General features: G+C 42.5%; 1 protein-coding gene across 1 annotated transcript in view; it reads right to left on the bottom strand.

Moving 5' to 3' along the window:
• The window catches only part of megf10 (multiple EGF-like-domains 10), a 220,585-nt gene that overhangs the window by 75,048 nt on the left and 123,854 nt on the right, over positions 1-21,683 (bottom strand). The window contains 3 exon segments of the mRNA XM_034191821.1: positions 8,282-8,418; positions 11,343-11,463; positions 12,416-12,662. Of these exon segments, the coding sequence (XP_034047712.1) occupies positions 8,282-8,418; positions 11,343-11,463; positions 12,416-12,662 (505 nt within the window).

The following is a 21,683-nucleotide window of genomic DNA, read 5'->3' as shown; positions in this document are numbered from 1 at the left end:
GGGATTGATGACTTTGAGGATCTTGAAGGGACCGATGTATCGTTCTTGGAGCTTGGGGGAGTCCACTTGAAGGGGAATGTCCTTGGTGGACAACCACACTTCCTGCCTAGGACGATACGTGGGGGCCGGGGCCCGCCGCCGGTCTGCATGTGTCTTCGCCCTCGTCCGGGCCTTCAACAAAGCAGAGCGGGCGGCACGCCACACCCGACGGCACTTCCGTAGGTGGGCCTGGACCGAGGGCACACCGACCTCTCCCTCGACCACCGGAAACAAGGGGGGCTGATACCCCAAGCACACCTCAAACGGGGAGAGGCCGGTGGCTGATGACACTTGGCTGTTGTGGGCGTACTCGATCCAGGCCAGGTGGGTACTCCAGGCCGTCGGGTGCGCGGCAGTCACACAGCGTAGTGTCTGCTCCAATTCTTGGTTGGCCCGCTCTGCTTGCCCGTTGGTCTGGGGGTGATACCCGGACGAAAGGCTGACCGTGGCCCCCAGTTCCCGGCAGAAGCTCCTCCAAACGTGTGAGGTAAACTGGGGACCGCGATCGGAGACGATGTCTGATGGTATACCATGCAGACGGACGACGTGGTGGACCAGGAGGTCCGCTGTCTCCTGGGCCGTTGGGAGCTTCGGGAGGGCCACGAAGTGGGCCGCCTTGGAGAAACAGTCCACTATCGTGAAGACGACGGTGTTTCCCTGGGACGGCGGGAGACCCGTGACAAAGTCCAGGCCGATGTGGGACCAGGGGCGATGAGGCACGGGCAGTGGCTGTAGCAGCCCTGAGGTCTTTCTGTGGTCGGCCTTGCCCCTGGCGCAGGTGGTACAGGCCTGGACGTAGTCCCGGACGTCGGCCTCCAGGGATGCCCACCAGAAGCGTTGCCGGACGCTGTCACGGTCCTTCGCACCCCAGGGTGACAGGAGAGTTTAGAACCGTGACAGAAGTCCAGGACTGCAGCCCTAGCTTCTGGTGGGACGCATAGTCTGTTCTTTGGTCCGTTTCCGGGGTCCGGGTCACGGGTCAGGGCCTCCCGGACGGTCTTCTCCACGTCCCAGGTGAGGGCGGCCACGATAGCGGACTCCGGGATGATGGGATCCGGGGGATCCGACGGTTCCGTTTTGACTTCGTCTTCGTGCACCCGGGACAATGCATCCGATCTTTGATTCTTGGTCCCGGGACGGTAGGTAATCCGGAAGTCAAAACGGCCAAAGAACAGTGACCAGCGGGCTTGCCTGGGGTTCAGCCGCTTGGCGGTCCTGATGTACTCCAGGTTCCGATGGTCAGTGAAAACCGTGAATGGCACGGCTGTTCCCTCCAACAGATGTCTCCACCTCTCGTCCCAAAAAAGCAGGAAGGTGAGTACTTATCTAATCACTCGGCCTGCGGTAGTCAGCTGTCCTGAAAGGTTTAACAAGTTTATCAATTTAACACAGAATATGCTGCAGAGAATGTTACCTCTATCTCAAGGCGATATCTCGGCACTGAGGTGGAGACGCCATCCTGATGATATACCTCCGTGCTGAGTGGAGTCAGCTGTGTCCAGTAATGGGTGACAGCTGTCACCCTAGCTGCTCTCATTAGGCGGCAGCGCCCTCTGGTGCCTGGAGCCCGCACTCCAGGCAGGGCGCCCTCTGGTGGTGGTGGGCCAGCAGTACCTCCTCTTCAGCGGCCCACACAACACCATTTACATGAACAAATTGTAATCTATTAGATAAATATGATTCAAACCACCGCAGCGCAATGCCTTTAATACCTATGGCATGCTCTAATCTCTGTAATAAAATTTTATGGTCAACAGTATCAAAAGCAGCACTGAGGTCTAACAGGACAAGCACAGAGATGAGTCCACTGTCTGAGGCCATAAGAAGATCATTTGTAACCTTCACTAATGCTGTTTCTGTACTATGATGAATTCTAAAACCTAACTGAAACTCTTCAAATAGACCATTCCTCTGCAGATGATCAGTTAGCTGTTTTACAACTACCCTTTCAAGAATTTTTGAGAGAAAAGGAAGGTTGGAGATTGGCCTATAATTAGCTAAGATAGCTGGGTCAAGTGATGGCTTTTTAAGTAATGGTTTAATTACTGCCACCTTAAAAGCCTGTGGTACATAGCCAACTAACAAAGACAGATTGATCATATTTAAGATCGAAGCATTAATTAATGGTAGGGCTTCCTTGAGCAGCCTGGTAGGAATGTGGTCTAATAGACATGTTGATGGTTTGGAGGAAGTAACTAATGAAAATAACTCAGACAGAACAATCGGAGAGAAAGAGTCTAACCAAATACAGCATTACTGAAAGCAGCCAACGATAACGATATGTTTTTGGGATGGTTATGAGTACAGCGTAGAACAGCACTCCATGTGCATCTGGCAGGACAAGGGTTAGGGTTAGGGTGAGTACCTACTAACAGCAGGTACTCAACCAGACTGGCTAACACAGGGCAGGACAATTCTTGGACAAGTTCAAAGATGGCTAACCTTGACCTATTCTAAGAGGTCAAATTGTCACATTCTTTCTACAAACTCTTTCATTGATTACATGCTCATACGGCCGAGGATATTTTAGCATTACGTTATTTTTCAGACTACAGTGATGTCACTTCATGGTATTTTCGTGATGCCATCATGACATCATACCCCTTGGGCACATATTGTGGCATTTTGGGGATTACCTTTCACTGCTATGCTGATGATACTCAGTTATACATGCTGAAAACTGCTGGTAATCTCATCCACATAAAATCCTTAAAAGGTTGCCTTGCTTGATGTCTAGCAACTTCCTGCTTTTAAATTCTAATAAGACTGAAATGATGGTTCTTGGTCCAGTGAGACATCGGCATCAATTTGCTAACAGTTAGCCTAGGCTCGTGTGTCAAACATCACACTGACAAAGTGAGGAACCTTGGGGTAATTTTTGATCCTACATTGTCCTTTGACCTTCAAATTAGAGATATTACTAGGACTGCTTTCTTCCATCTGCAAAATATAGTGAAGATTTGTCCCATCCTGATTCATCCTGAGACCCTAATTCACGCATTTGTCACTTCTAGATTGGACTACTACAATGTTCTATTTTATCATTTACCACAGTCCAGCATTAGGGGTCTCCAACTGGTTCAAATTGCTGCAGCCAGACTTTTGACACAAAGTAGAAAGTTTGACCACATTACACCCATTTTAGCATCTCTTCACTGGCTTCCTGTCCCTGTGAAATCAGATTTTAAGGTTCTGCTACTAACCTATAAAATTGTTCATGGACTGATACCTCCCTACCTAGCTGACATAATTAAACCCTACGTACCGGCCTAGGCTTTGCATTCTCAGAGTGCAGGACTACTTTGTGTCCCTAGGGTGAATACAAAGTCTGCAGGTCACAGAGCTTTCTCTTATCATGCTCCTGTTCTGTGGCATGATCTCCCTGTGTCGATAAAACAGTCAGATTCTGTAGAGACTTTCAAGTCCAGACTTAAGACTCACTTATTTTCCCTTTTGTATGGCTAGCATACTGGCATATTATGTTACTATGCTTTTTACTCTTTTAATTCATTTTATTCAGAATTGTTTTTGTAATTTGGAATCTGGTATTTGTGTCTGCAGCATGGCCCAAGCAGAGGGTCACCCCTTTGAGTCTTGTCTGCTTGAGGTTTCTTCCTCAGAGGGAGTTTTTCCTTGTCAATGTCACCCGTGTGCTTGCTCTGGGAGTTGGTGGGAAGGACCCTGCTTGTGTTAAGCACCCTGAGGCAACTTTGTTGTGATTTGGCTCTATATAAAATGAAATAAACTGAAATTGAATTGAAATGACATTACTCATACTCTGTAATGACAAATAATTAGCTGATCATCATAAGCTTTGGATCGTCTCTGCATCCCTGTTGGTCACTGAGATACCTTTCTTTTATACCCTTTGGCTGCTCCCTTGTTTGCAGTCAGGGTCACCACAGCAACCACAAGGTGGATCGGCATGTTGAATTGGCACAAGTTTTACGCCGGATGCCCTTCCTGACACAACTCCACATTACATGGAGAAATGTGGCAGGGGTGGGGTTTGAACCGGGAACCTTCCACAATGAAAGCAAGTGCCCTAACCACTCATCCACCTCCACCCCTGCCTTCATGATGTCTTTGTGACATTGTCAAAATGTTATTCGCACAAATGATTTACCAACTCATATGAGCTTCACATTGTCCTTTTAATCCTATTGGTTGTGGCGATGTCCTGGAAAATGTGTTTTTTGGAGTATATTTTTGACGACTTGGCCTTGATATATCATCAAAATACTTCCAGCAGTCATAGGGCTGTCACAGTCTGTTGCAGGATCAGGTATAGACAGACAAACACATTGACACTCTCACCAAAACCTGCAGTCAATTTTGAGTCACCAGCTGATGTAACGTGCATGTCTTTGGAAGTGGGAGGACGTTGGAGCACCCGGTGGGAACCCATGTGAACATGGGGAGAACATACAAATTCCACACAGAAACCCGCTGGTGTTCAGAGTAACACAAAAATCACAAAAGGTGATGAGAGAATCACAAGTCCAACAAAAGTAGGAGAAAAGAGGTTTGGTGATGAAATAAAAGGAAAGAGAAAAGAGGCGAAGGCAGACGTGGAGGTGGAGTAAAGGAAGACATAAATTAAAGGGAGTCTGAGTCTGTAAGAGGTGCAGGAGCGGACTGGAAGAAAAAAATTATCCACCACATCACTGACAACACTGATTAAAGTCAATTCATCTGTGTTGTGTATATTCTGCTAAAATGTTGGAATTCATTTAACGCTCCTTCAGTCCAAAGGGTAGATAGCGCCCCCTCCCCCCACTGCAGTTAATGGGTTTCGGCGGGTTTGGGTGTGGCGTGTTCCGAGCAGTGCTGTACCGTGACGTTTGGTTTCCCTCAAACCCTTATTTACTCATAAAATGCACTTGGTCGGGCTATTCCTGTCCCGTCACTGGTCTGCTTAAGTATACACTCCGCGCACTCTGATATTGTTAATTATATGGGCCAAATCCCTGCATGGCTAACTGCTAAGAAGTGTGTGTGAAAACACTGAGTGCTCTTCCTCAAGCTGTTTGCCCTCTGAGACGCTCAGCGGGACATTCACACGTACACAGTACACGATTGTATTTTTGAGGTGTTTTCACAGCGGACTATCGTCAGCGTATTGACAGAGTCGATGAACACACCAAAGACATAACTCTGCTGTGTTTCCAATCTTTTAATCTGCATTGGTATAAACCGTGCAGATGTAGATGAGTGGGTGAATAAATGGGGGTGGGGGGTTGGGGGGGTGTAAGTCCACGATCCAACATAGGGGACATTATTGTAATTTCTCTCGGGTTTTTATGTAATTTACTGCTCCTTTCCAAGAACTAAACCATTGTATTTCTGATTTTGGATTTATTAAAGGTCACAATGAAAACTGGACCGGGACCCTCACAGACAGTGTCCATCTTATGAAAGGCCCAGAAAATGGGTCATACAACACTTTTTATACAATGTGGGCATTTACAATGGGTGTAGTTTAGTCTCACATTTCTAAAACTTAGACATAAATGATGGAAGTAAAACTTAACTCTTATGTTTAAATGTTAAACCAGATTCCAAAGACTTCCAATCAAATAGCAAAAGCAAATATTTCATAACTAACATAAAATAAAGACTTGGCGCAGATATTAGCTAACATTATTGTTGTTGTTGTCGTTGCCAAGATTTACAGTCAGCCGTACCTCCATGTGATAGCATTGTAGCCCATGTTGTGGTCAGAACGTGAGTACTAAAGCTCCATTTACACATAGACGGTTTTGTGGGCAGGTAGTACGTAGACCGAAGTTCGCGGTAGTTCCGGCTGTTTTCGCCGTGGAAAAGGGCGGAGCATTTCGCCGGTGTTTTGACCGCCGTATTAGCCGTAAATACGCAGATAAAACGCTGCTAAATCCAACGAATAAAGCGGCGTTTTGACGCCGTAGCATCCGGCACACGTCAGGCAAGGGGAGTTAATATCCAGTTCTATCCTTTACAATCGCAGGTTAAGATGCGCGTGAGAACGGTGGTGTTCTGCTGCCGCCGATAATGCCCTGTGTACCGCTGGTTTTATCCAGGCAAATCCTGCGTTACTCCAGGAACTTTTGCATATAGGCACCGCCCCCAGAGTATAATAGGCTGAAGCAGCAGGAATACATGCCTGTGTCACTTCAGGGGGAGGGAGATCATACTCAGCCTTTTCTTCTCCTTCCTTTCCCCCTCCACCACAGGCCTCCCCTCTGCTTCTGAACCAGACCTCTTGGTAAGTCCTTGCTGCTGCCAATTTTGTTTTAGGAGGCATACTGAAGCTTCTCTGCAAAAATATCTGGAGCTGGCCACGAGTGAGAGGCCTGCATGCAGCGCGCTAGCGTTTTTATACTGACTGCCGCCTATCAGCCGTTTGGAACCCCGTTAACCGGGAGGTGGCGTTTAGAACGGCGTACTGTCCGCTAGCGCCGCCGTTTTATGTGCCTCTGTCGCCGGTTAAAACACCCTTGAGGACGCCGATGTGGGCTCTATCACCGTTTTACACGCCGTTCATTAGGGATACAACGCCGGCCGCCAATTACGGCGGTGTAAACTGCGGCACTACAGGAAGGGGCAGGATGAAACAGCAATTAAAAAGTATCAAACGCCGTTGTTCACGTTGTCTCCGTCGTCATGCGAATTCTCCGGGAGCGCTCCCGGAATTATTCGACATGTTGAATAATTTTTTCAACGATTCCCGGTAAAGCTGGAACTAAGCCATGCCCCCTAATGCAGGCGTTAACAACGGCGTTTGATCCTTAAGACGGCCAAAAAATCTTTCGGTACACTTCCGGGAGCTCTTACCGTCTATGTGTAAACGGGGCTTTACACACAGCACACTCACAGTGTTCTTAAATGTGTTTTTCAGGTGTGCCACATCATATTCCTGAAACGTTTGTGATCATCCATGATGATCGGCGTCTGGAGGTACCACATATGAGATGAACAGTATTATGACCATAAATTAACACATGTAGGAAGTGTTGTTGTAAGGTGCTGCAAAGTGAAAGTGACCAGGAGGTCAGCTAACCACTGAACAACCACAGACGTTGATGATGCAATGCACTGTGCATTGATTATTGCCGATACACAATGCGGTTAATTAAACAAACCCTTGTGCTTCTGGTAAAGATTGATAACTGAATGTCTACAAGTTTGGTGAACGTGTTGAACTTGGACAGACATTCACTTTTCTCAGCAGTGCCGTTCATGTCTCTTGGTCCTCTGCTTTTGAGACTGAGAGATGCCTGTGAAGAACCGATGGAGTCATGATATTATTGGACAGAGGTGTTCAGCGGCACACACCTGTCTACATATAAGGTCCCACAGTTAACAGTGCATGTCAGAGCACACACCAAGCATGAAAGGAATTGTCTGTAGACCTCTGAGACAGGATTGTCTTGAGGCACTAATCTGTGGAAGGGTACAGAAATATTTCTGCTGCTTTGAAGATCCCAATGAGCACAGTGGGCTCCATCATCAGTAAATGGAAGAAGTTTGGATCCACTAGGACTCCTCCTAGAGCTGGCTGCCCATTTGAACTGAACGATCAGGGGAGAAGGGCCTGACTCAGGGAGGTGACCAAGAACCTGATGGTCAATCTGTTAGAGCTCCAGCATTCTCTGTGGAGAGAAGAACCTTCCAGAAGGAGAACCATATCTGCAGCAATCCACCAATCAGGCCTGTATGGTAGAGTGGCCAGACGGAAGCCACTCCTTAGTAAAAGACACATGGCAGCCCACCTAGACTAAAACACTTACATGATAGCACCCTGATATTAGTGTCAGGGTGCTATCATGCAAGACACTCAACTGCACACCAGAAGATAGTTGGGGATTAAGGACCTCAGTCAAGTTCACTTTAGTGAGTTTGCTGTCTGTCTGGGAATTTGAACCTGTGGACTACCAATTACAAGTCTGTTTCGCTAACCTTTAGACCAAAACATGACCAACAAAGCCGAGAAATGTGCACACTTCAGGAAGAGAATGGACAACTGCTTCAGTTTGCCTGAATAGTCAGTAAACTAACGTAGATTTAATTTCTACTGTTGGCGTCTGGATCATTGAGACACAAAGTGCTTATTTTAATGGACACTGATTCTCCTGTTAAAAACAATACTCTAACGTTTGTATGCTGATGACTGTTTGGTTTTTATTATTTAGTCCTTTATCAGGTTTTAAAGTTAAGTCAACGGCGCTGAGCTGACGTGCCGAAGATAAACGGTTTCTCTTACCGTTCTCCGGTGTATCCGGGGCTGCAGAGGCACTGTCCACTGGCCGACACACAGAACCCGTTATTGTGACACTGACATTCCTGGGAACAGTTCTGTCCATAACGCCCCTGTGGACACGGCTGTCCACACACGGTACCCTGCAAAACATCAACACATTTCAAACGATTTTACACTTCACTTCTGACGGATGTGTCACTCTATGTGCACACATTTTCCATTTCGTCTTTTCAAACCAAACTTGCTTTTACATAATACTTCAGACAGGTCCTATCTCAGCCTGATACCAGCTTCAGGAGACGTTGATATGCAGCCGTGACGTCTCATGACGAGAATCTGACTGAACCTTTGAACTGTGTCTGTGTGATAAAGGAATTGGTTCATGTCTTGGATTTGTTACTCCCCAACTGTTCCGTTATCCGGAGGTGCCGGCGCATCTCACGCTGCTGTCATCACTTTCTGGACCATAAATATCAAATACTACATGTGACATGAGCACTTTTTGCCATTTGAATCATGACCAATGTCTTGGCACTGCAGATGTTCTGCTATATTGGAAAGAAACAAATACATGAACTACTGCAGAATTTAATGGAATAATTCAACATATTTCTCAAGCAATTTGATGGCAATTTTATGAAACATTATTATTTTCTGAGTTTCATTAATGCCATTGTGAAAGGAAAAAGCTGTTCCCATTTTTTCCCCTTAAGGTGCTGTGACGTTACTGCAGAGCTTTTTTCGGGCAAACTGGAGGAGAGATTTATTTTTGATTTTCACTTTAAATCTATCACAATAGAGACAAAATAAATAAATAAATAAAAAACTAATCTGTCATAGCAGACTTGACAGACGCTTGGTTGTAGCTGTGGGTGAGTACTTTTTAATCACTGTAGATTATAAACCAGTCATTAGAAGCACTTTCACCCCACTAGAAACCCTGAGACGGAGCATTTTTGAAAATAAATAAAAAAATAAATAAAATGCTATATGGACGTGGGGCCTAAGGTTGGTGATCGTGAGTGTTTTCTTCAATTGTTAGCATTGTTTAGAAAAGTTATGAAAGATTTGAGATGGTTGGGAATAGGAATACTGTATTTTCTGGAGTATAAGTCATTTTTTTTTTTTTACGATTAGTTTGGGAGTTATTCTCCAGTGCGACTTCTATACAAAAAATAAATAAATAAATAAATAATAATAACTAGAAGCACTCAGAGAGTGCAAACCTGCAAACCTCCGCCAAGGCCGTGGGGTCACTGACGCCATAACATCTACACGCGGTGGAATCATTGAACCTAAAAAAGTCTAACAATGATGTTTGCTCAGTAGTAAAAAAAGTTTCATCTGCTGTGACTGGATAGCATGTATCCTTAGCGCTTGGCACGTTTCCCAGAAGCTACTGTCATCTGAGCACTGATACTGATATTGCATGTGCTTATAGACAAAAACAAATAAGAGACAAAATTCAATTTATTATTCAACTAAACTGCAAATATATGAATTTTTTAACATTTATGAAACACTTCTAAACCCCCTAAAGAGATTCCCCCCTTGTCACAGTGATCTATTCAACAATTCAGTGTTACAACCAAAACTATGATACATACACTTTTGTTTCCTTTATATTTGACATCCTTGACCATGAAAACATACCACTAGAACTTGGAATCACTTTTATGTCTTTATTAGTTCAAAAGTATTGTATAAAAACGATTTTTCGGTAATGGCAGTTTTCTTCTGGATCTAGCTCCATAACATTTGAAGCTACATCAAATCTGATGACACCTTACTGAATCAGTACAGATTCAGCTACAATTTGGTGTTAGTTGTGCATCTCAAGCTTCATTTGTCACCTCACACTGAAACATTTTCTATTTTCCCTATATTTTTGCATATTCTGGATCACCAGATCCGGAATCCGGATCCAATCATCACCAAACTTTGTTGTTTGATAGAACATTTGACTATGTTACACCCTATTTTTTTTCAAGCCTTTCTGCCTTGTTTTTGTGGAGTTAGAAAATAGAATGTCAAAATTCCCCCTCTCCTGCAATGGTGAAGAATCCTTTAAAAAATTCCTGGATCCTGGATCGTGATCCGGATCACCACTAAAATTTAATCACTTGTTCCTCTTGTCATTCCAACCACTCTACAAAATTTCATCAAAATCCATTCAAAACTTTTTGAGTTATCCTGCTGACAGACAGACAGACAGACAGACAGACAAACAAACAAACGCAACCTCCTTGGCGGAGGTAGTAATAACAATAATAATAAAAAAATCACATTTCATTATTAATGATTATTCTAATCCAATTACATTTTTTTCTGCGAATCTGATTGGTTAATCGTGTGAGATTTCAGACTGAGTAATATCAGGGTAATGGTGGCAAAATATTCGACCATTTCACATTTGGATGTATTACTCCGCGCCCTGACCGTTGTTCTGATGAGATGTCATTTCTGTTGAATATCAATCCTGTACTCCGTGCTACTGTGCATGTGCACGCATGCGCAGTATTGTCCGGACACAAAACTGTCAATTTATGCGATGAGAAGCACAATTTAACAGAACACCGGCTGTGCATGCTGCTCCTGTGTGAACAAGATAACTTCAAGAGTTTTGATTCCATTTGATCCAATGTTTGTGGAATGACTGCTGGTGAACCAAGGAGATGGTGATTTAATTTTGAGAAAAATCGATTAAAAGATTAAAAAAGAAAAATCGACTGGGACGATGCAAATGAAGTGTCTTGTCAAAAAACACAGATAGTTTGAGCCTCCAATCGACTACCAGCCTGTAGGTTGGTCGCACAACTCCTACGCCTATAATAAAGGCATAGGAGGCGTAGGTTTGTGCCTATAATTAATCATATATGAACAGCACTAACTCGGCCACGCTCGGCACAGCATGCGCTCTTTACGTTGGATCCAACTGGGCAACATTTTATATGGTGGTAGAAAGCTTTGAGGTTTGAGTTTTTAATAGACTGCCCTCCATCCTTTGTAAAACGTGGTGTATTTTAATTAAATTGTGTGATCCAGTGCAGACGTGAGGTCATACCATCCATCCCGCAGTACAGGAGCACGCTCCGGTCACATGGTGACACACTCCTCCGTTCTGACACGGACACCTCTGCTCACACTGCTGTCCGTGTTTACCTGGTGGGCACAGGTCTTCACAGCTCGAAGGAAAAAAGAAGACGTCGGTTAAGCATCTCTTCACTTACTGTATATATATATATATATATATCCACTACACTCATCTTCAACCGCTTAATCCAATTAAGGGTCACGGCGGGATCACAGAGCGCGAGGCAGGGTACACCCAGGACAGGACACCAGTCTGTCACAGGGCCACAAACAGACAAACACATTCATACACACACGCACAGCTATGGACAATTTAACGTTTCCAATCCACCTAAGCTGCATGTCTTTGGATGTGGGAGGAAACCGGAGCACCCAGAGGAAACCCACGCAAACACAGGGAGAACATGCAAACTCCACACAGACAGGCCACAGGCGGGAATCGAACCCATGACCTTCTCGCTGTGAGGCAACAGTGCTAACCACTACTCCACCGTGCTGCCCACTCAAATAAAACAAATTTAAGTTAAGGTAACTTACATAACATTGTAAAAGTGTAAAACAATACTGTAGTTGAAATTAAATGAAACATATTACTAACTTTCATAATATTTTATATTACTTACATATATCCCTAAAATTAACTATATATATATATATATATATATATATATATATATATATATATATATATATATATATAGTTAATTTTAGTTATTTTTATATGTATATATAATTTTTTGATCCCCGTGTTGTTCTGCCCTGACCCGTGCTGTTGGTGTGCCGCCCCCCTCCGGGGGCCCCGTTTCCAGGCTGAACTAGTTTATTTTGTAACTTGGGTTGAGAAAGAGCGTGACACAGCAGAACAAAACAGATGTGGACTTTTAACCAAAAACACAAGTAGCCAAGAAGACTGACAAAGCCATTAGCTAAACACGCGACTAATATTACCACGTGGGTTTGTGTTCCCCCCCAGGAGTCTTAATTTCACGTCAGTGTCACGATTAAAAACAACAAAACTAAAGATTCCCACAGACTCTGACTTACAAAGCTCCGGTGTATCCTGGCGAACACTTGCATTCTCCAGTCACATGGTGACATTCGGCTCCGTTCTGGCATTGGCATTTCTGCTGGCATCCGTTACCGTAGGTGCCCACGTCACAGCGGAGCTCACAGCGCCAGCCTCTGAAGCCAGGAGTGCAAATACAGGCCCCGGTGATGGGATTACACAGCGCCACGTTCTGACACTGGCACCTGTTACTGCAGTGAGGGCCCCAGTGGCTCCCGTCACACGCTACACACCACAAACACACAACACATCACACAAACAAAGAAGTCACAAATACAAAACACAGCTATTGTTCACTGCACAGCACAACAAATCAAACATGTCGTCGTCTTCTTCTTCTTCAGGAGATAATCTTGGTCAATTAAAAAAAACAGAGCAACACAGTCTTCACAGATGTGAAACATCTGGACTGCCTGGCAGTCAGCGTTTTCTCATAACATGAAGCCAAACATATTTCCTCGTCTCATTTTATCAGTCGAGCAGACGAGCTTCACCAAAACTGCTCCCGTCAGTATCGTGGGGCGACAGAGCAAAACAATTGTTCATTTTGTGATAAAAGCATAGAATTTGGCACACATATTCTAAATTAAATAATGTTTATTTTCAGATATGGAGCCATCCTGGAGCTGACCTCTAATGAGCCACAGGGGTCAATAAAGAATTACACAGGGGTCAAAATTTAAAAATGCTCCAATCATATTGAAAACTATACCACATTATTTGTCTGATCATAACAATTCCAATCAATCAATCAATCAATCAATCAATCAATCAATCAATCAATCAATCAATCAATCAATCAATCAATCAATCAATCAATTTTATTTATATAGCGCCAAATCACAACAAACAGTTGCCCCAAGGCGCTTTATATTGTAAGGCAAGGCCATACAATAATTACGGAAAAACCCCAACGGTCAAAACGACCCCCTGTGAGCAAGCACTTGGCGACAGTGGGAAGGAAAAACTCCCTTTTAACAGGAAGAAACCTCCAGCAGAACCAGGCTCAGGGAGGGGCAGTCTTCTGCTGGGACTGGTTGGGGCTGAGGGAGAGAACCAAGAAAAAGACATGCTGTGGAAGAGAGCAGAGATCAATCACTAATGATTAAATGCAGAGTGGTACATACAGAGCAAAAAGAGAAAGAAACAGTGCATCATGGGAACCCCCCAGCAGTCTAAGTCTATAGCAGCATAACTAAGGGATGGTTCAGGGTCACCTGATCCAGCCCTAACTATAAGCTTTAGCAAAAAGGAAAGTTTTAAGCTTAATCTTAAAAGTAGAGAGGGTGTCTGTCTCCCTGATCTGAATTGGGAGCTGGTTCCACAGGAGAGGAGCCTGAAATCTGAAGGCTCTGCCTCCCATTCTACTCTTACAAATTCCAAAAAGGTATAGTTTGTACTATCTATGACTGAATGTTCTGGAGTTATGGGGTAAAAATGGCAAAATTGGTGACAAAGATCACTTTCAGTTTGAACAGGGGTCAAAAGTTTAAGTTACTCTAATTTTGTAAAAAGTGATGCAAATTACTGGTTGAAATAAAAGGATTAATAAATGGAATAGTTTTGACCATGTTGAATGTTTGGTCTCCAGAGTAAAGGTCAAACAAGTTCAACGTCCATTGTAACTTATGTTACCCCCTAACATGATAACTAAGCATGATAGATGGTCCAAATTATTCCTTTTTAAAATGCTATTAACTCAACCAATAATTTACATAATTTTTTACTAAAATTGGAGTAACATTAACTTTTGAACCCTGTGCAAACTGAAACTGACCTTTGTCACCATTTTTGCTGTTTTTACCCCATAACTTCGTGGAATTCAGTCATAGATAGTCCAAACTATACCTTTTTGTAATCGCTATGATCAGACAAAAAATGTGGTATAGTTTTCAACATGATTGGAGCATTTTTAAATTTTGACCCCTGTGTAATTCTTTATTGACCCCTGTGGCTCATTAGAGGTCAGCTCCAGGATGGTTCCATATCTGAAAATAAACATTAGTTAACTTAGAATATGTGTGCCAAATTCCATGCTTTTATCACAAAATTAACAATTTTTATGGAAATTTTAGCTAAGACGCACCACTACTAAAACAAACACAGACGCTGTGTTCGTCGATTCACTGTAGCTATCGTCAAAACGTTCTTATAAAATTCTGATAAACATTCACCACGTACCCTGAAACATTTTGATATGGTCTGTGAGTCCATGATAAAAATCAGGATCATGGTGGATATTAGGAGCAGGTGTGGTCTTGACGTTCTGCCTGTTTTTTTCTTTTCCAAAGCCGTCGCTTTTTGTTAAAATTTGAGCCGCACTTACAAAGGGTATACAGGGGCAGATCCGGGTTTTAAAATCCCTGCCGAAGGCTGTTTGTGACTCAGCAGCATACATTTATATCAAATCATGGTTCAGCAAAGATGTGGCAAAGGTGTTCACTTTTTGAGCCACAGACATTTCAAATGTTCTCTAAAGATTGTACATGTTCAAATTAATAAACTAGAAGCACTCAGAGAGTGCAAACCTCCACCAAGGCCATGGGGTCACTGACGCCATAACATCTACACGCCGTGGAATCATTGAACCTAAAAAAGTCTAACAATGATGTTTGCTCAGTAGTAAAAAAAGTTTCATCTGCTGTGACTGGATAGCATGTATCCTTAGCACTTGACATCACAGTTTATTGCAACTTGCACGTTTCCCAGAAGCTACTGTCATCTGAGCACTGATACTGATATTGCATGTGCTTATAGACAAAAACAAATAAGAGACAAAATTCAATTTATTATTCAACTAAACTGCAAATATATGAATTTTTTAACATTCATGAAACACTAAACAAGGCCATAGGGTCACTGACCCTAAAGAGAGTCCCTCCTTGGCACAGTGATCTATTTCTTTTTGTCTGTTTCTCTAAAATTGTATATAATAATCATTAGATTATTAATATATAAACAAAAATACATTTAAGAAATATTACAATTACAATGCACCCGAACGTGATGACAGCTGCAACTGCTTAATGCTAACTTTTAACATTGAACATGCCATAGACATGCTAACGCATTAGCATCGGGATCCAGATCGTGATCCGGATCACCACTAAAATTTAATCACTTGTTCCTCTTGTCATTTCCAACCACTCCACAAAATTTCATCAAAATCCGTTCAAAACTTTTTGAGTTATCCTGCTGACAAACCGACAAACAGACAAACAAACAAATGCGACCGAAAACATAACCTCCTTGGCGGAGGTAAAAAACAAAAAAAAACAAAAAACAGGTTATTTTGTGGTGAAATACAGTATGTGCCAAAATGCAGGAAATAGCACCTAAAAATTCAAATCCCCCTTAGTGATGCATTACTCGTTCACAAATCCAACCGATCCCCCCCACCCCTTTACAAAATCCTGGATCTGCCCCTGGTAAACAACAACAACAAAAGCATCATGAGCTTGTGGAGCAAAGCTAAGACGGGACATCATCAGGAAACAGACCAGTGATGAACATTATTACTGGGGTTTGGAAAATCCTATGCTTATAGCCTATAACATGCACTGAGTAGTTGGACAGACAGACAGACACAGACAAGTATGCCCCTCACACACACACACACTTTCTGAAACAACAATTCTTAAAAAAAAAAACTGTTGCAGTATGAGATCAGCTGCAAAACAAAAAAAACAACAACTTTGTTTTCCTTATTTAACACACCTGTTTGCCACCTGCTGGACAAATCTGGGCTTGTTGCAGGGAAAACCCTTATCATCGTATTCATCATGATGAAAATCAGGAGCAGGTGTAGCTCAAGTTACGTATAAGATTAAAGTCTATGGAAGTAAATCTGTGCATCAGAGTTTGAATTTGAATTTTTAAGGTTGAATATTTTTAGCATCAAAATCAGAGTTTGAAGTTGAATTTCTAAGGTTGAATTTGTTTAGCATCAAATTATTCAGCCTAAAAAACTTCAACCTCAAAAAAAAATCTACCTCAAAAAATTCAACCTAAAAAATTCTACCTAAAACAAATCAACCTAAAAAAAAAAAAAAAAAAAAATTCAACCTCAAAAAAAAAAAAAAAACCTAAAAAAATTCAAAGTCAAAAAATTCAACAGCAGGGAGAAGCAATCGATCCCTGTCTCAATCACAGACTTACTTCCATACATAAACATTGGATGATTGAGACAGGGATCGATTGCTTTCTCCCTGCTTTTCTATTTTTTGAGGTTGAATTTTTTGAGTTTGAATTTTTTTAGGTTTTATTTTTTTGAGTTTGAATTTTTTTTAGGTTGAATTTTTTGAGGTTGAATTTTTTTTAGGTTGACGTTTTTGAGGCTGAATATTTTGATGCTAAACAAATTCAACCTTAGAAATTCAACTTCAAACTCTGATGGCACAGATTTACTTCCATAAAAATTGCCCCTCAAACACAAATGCAGCATTGTTGTATTTTGGTTGAGGTTTAATGCATCCGGAACGTATTCACGGTGCTTCTCTATTTCCATCTTTTGTTTTAATGTTAGAGCTTTATTCCAAAATGGATGAAATTCATTTTTGTCCTTCAAAATTCTACACACTGTGGCAATGTGACTTTCTAAGATGATCATTCCTAAAAAGTGATGTTGTGACAACATAAAATTGTTTGTTGGGGATTGTGGTTTTCCAATTTTGTTAATTTGCAGAGCCTAGGTCCGATGTCCAGCACCTAGGCCACTGCTGCTTGCATGTAAACCAACATGAGGTCAATTAAAAAAGGAGGAGTAACAGGAAGACAAAGGACTGGAAGGAGAGGAACAGTAGTAGCCAGTAAACCAGTCTATATTTGCTTCTTTTTTTTTAACTTTCACTTTTGATACTCTGTGTGCTTCTTACCCAGTCTGCTGCTATACAATGCTACTGGAACCTCAAATTCCCTGAGAGAGGCTTAATAAAGGGATTCTATCTAATCTAATCTAATCTAATTTTTTTTCAGATTCTGGTGATATTTCAGGAACAAATGGGCAAATTTTATGCAGGAATGGGGGGGGGGGGGGAGGCCACTAGTCATAAAGTTTGATCATGTTATTTGCAATAATGTTTAAAAAAGTTAAATTGTTGATAGTTGTTCCTTATTATTTTGATTATTCAATTCATTCATTTCTATACAGACCTACTCCAATCAAGGGTTGTGGGGGCTGGAGCCTATCCCAGCAGTCATAGGGCGTGAGAGGCGGGACACACCGTGGACAAGACGCTAGTGTATTGCAGTATTGTGAATATTTTACTAAGCAGTAAGCGGAGCCATAACTGTGTTTTGGCTTCATGGTGGAGTTTTTTTTTTTGGGGGGGGGGGGGGGGGGGTAGTAGGGGGTAAGTAGAATTAACCCCTGTGGGGTCCAGCAACACGAAAAACCCATTGATTTGGCTTCGCTGGGGAGGCCATGGACCCCTGACGGGTTTTAATGTGATGATGCAAACATGGACTTTGTCTAAAAATGGTTTATTTTGTGTGAAACTGTAAATTGCGTGTTTCACTTGTTCAAACATAACAAAACTGAAAGTTAGTGAGCAGGACGTACGCTGTTGCATCAGTAAAAGGTAACTTTGGTGGGTTTATTTCCCTCGTGTCTCTGATACTGTTGAATAAAAAATGAAATATTCGGACTGATCGGACAGCTGAGTTTATCTTCTCATCTTATCCTCATCTGAACTTTAAATTTTTCATTTTTAAATTGAAAAATCTCAGAAGCCAGAACTTTATGTATGTGGCAGTGACACAGAGTCCCATAATAACAGGTCTGGGACTGGAACCCTTCTGGACTCCATCACGCCCCTCAGCGCGCTGGGACCTGCTCCTGTTCCCTCTGAGGCTGAGGCTTGGAGAATAAACATGTGGCGCGCTCGACTTTAACGTTGGCTGTGATGATGCTTCAATGTTGATAGTGTTGTGGGCGTGGCCTGATTATGGCTAAAATCCGTCATGTGTAGGTTAACAAGCAGAGTTCAGGTCAGTGGACTCTGTTTTTCTAATCAGGGTTTGCATGTCGGTGTTGAGGATCAGGCTGCGGCTTCAGCCTCCCAAAAGCCGCTTATTTTAACTGATGATGTGGCGCCACTCAGCTTACTGTCAAGTCTCAAATTTGGTTCAGGAAAGAAAATTGAGTTACTTTTGAATTAACAACAAACTGTGTTTGGACTAAACCCTCTCTGGTACGGGAGCAGACACCAAAAACAATAAAGTTTGTAATCGTCCAAACTATGTTGAAATGTGAGATGTTTTTATTAAACAACTACAAAGTCTGCACGAACCCATGGCACCCTGGGAAAATTATACTATATTAGATTATATTAGATTAGATAGAACTTTATTAATCCCTTAGGAAGACTCCCTCAGGGAAAGTGAGGTTCCAGCAGCATTGTATAACAGCACACAGAGTAAGAAGCACACAGAGCATCAAAGGTAGAAGTAAACACAATTTGCAAAATGTAAATCATTTCAATTTCAATTTTCAATTTCAATTTATTTTCATTTATATAGAACCAAATCACAACAGAGTCGCCTCAAAGCACTTCACACAGGTACCAACCCCAGAGCAACAGTAGTAAGGAAAAACTCCCTCTGAGGAAGAAACCTCAAGCAGACCAGACTCAAAGGGGTGACCCTCTGCTTGGGCCATGCTACAAACATAAATGACAGAACAATTCACAGAACAATTCACGGACGAATATACAAGAAATGCTATTGGTGCACAGGACAGGAGGGTCGCCAACACAAACACAACTCCCATCTCTGGATGGAACTGCACCTTAAACAGAGAGAAAAAACAGAATCAATCATCAGAAAGACAAAAATACTGTATAATTACAGTATGTAAATACAAATATAAATCTAAATGTAAACACAAACATAAATACAAGAAATACTGCTTGCTACTGGTTTACTGGCTACTACTCTTCCTCTCCTTCCCGTCCCCTGTCTTCCTATTACTCCTCCTCCCCCTGAGTGAGGAGTTGTACAGTCTGTTGGCCTGAGGGACAAAGGTGTTTTTCAGTCTGTTGGTCCTACACTTGGGAAGGTTACATTTGACAAGTGATTTTGATCTTTGATCTTCTGACACCAAAACCAACAGGCTTGTTGGAGTCACCACGCTTAACACACGCCAAGTTTAGGGAGAGTCTGGCAATTAGGAAAGATGTTATTGTGCTCAGACGATTCTTAGAAAGTACACTCAGAGTGTACCCCAAAGACAATAGGTTTCTTGGGGTAACTATACTCAACACACATACCAAGTTTGGTGGTAATCGGGCAATTTAAAAACAAGTTATTATGCTCAAACACACACACACACACACACATATATATATATATATATATATATATATATATATATATATATATATATATATATATATATATATATATATATATATATATATATATAAAACTAGAATGGCACTCAACAGAGCAGGAAACCTTGAAGGCCTGTAAGGAATATGGGATGCTGCTCGACAGAGAACAGCACGTCTGGGAAGGTTGGTCAAACTCTTGGAGGTTTAGAACATGTTTATAATCTTCACAAGTTGGACTGGACTCCCGGCTACTTTGCACTCATATCGAGGTGGGCCGGTGCAGATTCCATCCAGTTCTCACAAGAATGAGCTGAGGACGGAGTGTTTGTCTGGAGTTAGGGTCAGGGGTTGCATCAGGCCGTCCTGAGCCAAAGATTCTGTGACCTTGAAAGCTGATATTTAGATATTTATTAAGATACAGCAAACTGCCCTCTGGTGGAGTTTGTCAACACTTTATTGAGGGACACGGGGCTTATTTTGTTCATCTAGAAACAACATTCAAAAATCACTCGCAGAGTCAGCGGTGGAGTTGTCTACAGCTCCTGAAGCAAACAGTCTCAGTGTGATGGAGCAGCAGATCAAGGGGAGGGACTTCCTGCCAAACAGACAATCAATATGCAAATTTATTGATGGTTGCCATGGTAACTCCTCCCCTTGCTTGGCTGAGCCATGCAGGTTGTTTCCTGAGTGGATCCAGTCCCAAATGCTTCCCTCTCCTGAGGAAGCTGCAAATGTAGCTTCAGCTGCCTTCATCATGAATCCATACGAACACCGTGGGGGATGTTCTAGATCAGGCTCCTGAACGCAGCCTGGGTTTTATGCACCATGCATGCAGAGTGACCGGCGCTGGAGCACGGAGAAGCCAGAGCCTCTTTTATTCCCGCTGCTATTCCAGTCTGACCTGAAACTTCCTCGTCCTCAGGCGCTGTGGGACAAAGAGCGGCAACGGCGGACAGACAAAGACCAAGAGATTAAAGATACTCTGATGTGCAAGTAAAACCTAAACCGTGCTGCATTCAGCTGGGTCATCCCACTACCTTTGTGAAACCTGACCTAGTTTGAAGAAAAGCCAAAGTCCCCGTCTGCTGTCTGGAGAACAGATCATAGAGCTATTCAACACAACTGCCAAAATAAAAAGGTTGCACGGTGCCAGGGTTTGGTCACCGGGCCGAGTGCGTCGCTCGACTGCCATGAACCCAAAAACTATTTACAGTAACTCACATCTGCATTAAAAACACAACTCATCCATACAGTATAAAAAAATTAAAAAAAATGTTTCTTTACAGGCTGAACAATGCCAGAGTTAAAAGCAGAGAGGAACTCGTCAGCTGGTAATCTGAGCTCCCTGGACTGAGAGTTTGCCCGGATCGGAAAAGTGAGGAGGGACTGGAACCGGGACTGTGATTACGCTGCCCACCAGGCATGGGGTGTACATGGGAACCGATGTTTTTTTTCCTCACTGATATGGAGCATTCCCAGTGAGGAAAAACATCTGTACGAGCTTCCCGTGGCGAGCAGGAACAAACCTCCAGTGGTTTTAAAAACCAGCGCATCATGATTCACAGTGTCCCAACACTCGTTTATGCATCTGTTTATTGAAAAATGGGCAAAGCACAGTCCAGGTCAGACTCAGAATATTGCTAAAATTCATCTGGCGCTCGATTTCCATGCAAACACGCAGCGTCTGCGCCTTATTTCATATTCTCACCTGTGCACAACAAACACAAATACACTCAAAAAACTGATCCATTGGATGAACTCAATTCAGTTATGAGCAGGATTTCCACCGAATAAATATATGTAGCCCCAACTCAAATAAAATGCATTCATGCAAGATAATTTAATTTACTTTAGGTGAGACTACATATATTTATTAGATGGAAATTCTGCCCATAATTGAATTGAGTTAATCAAA

The sequence above is a fragment of the Thalassophryne amazonica genome, chromosome 17 (assembly GCF_902500255.1).
Source record: "Thalassophryne amazonica chromosome 17, fThaAma1.1, whole genome shotgun sequence".
Lineage (NCBI taxonomy): Eukaryota > Metazoa > Chordata > Actinopteri > Batrachoidiformes > Batrachoididae > Thalassophryne > Thalassophryne amazonica.
This window is presented reverse-complemented; position numbering and strand designations above follow the sequence as displayed.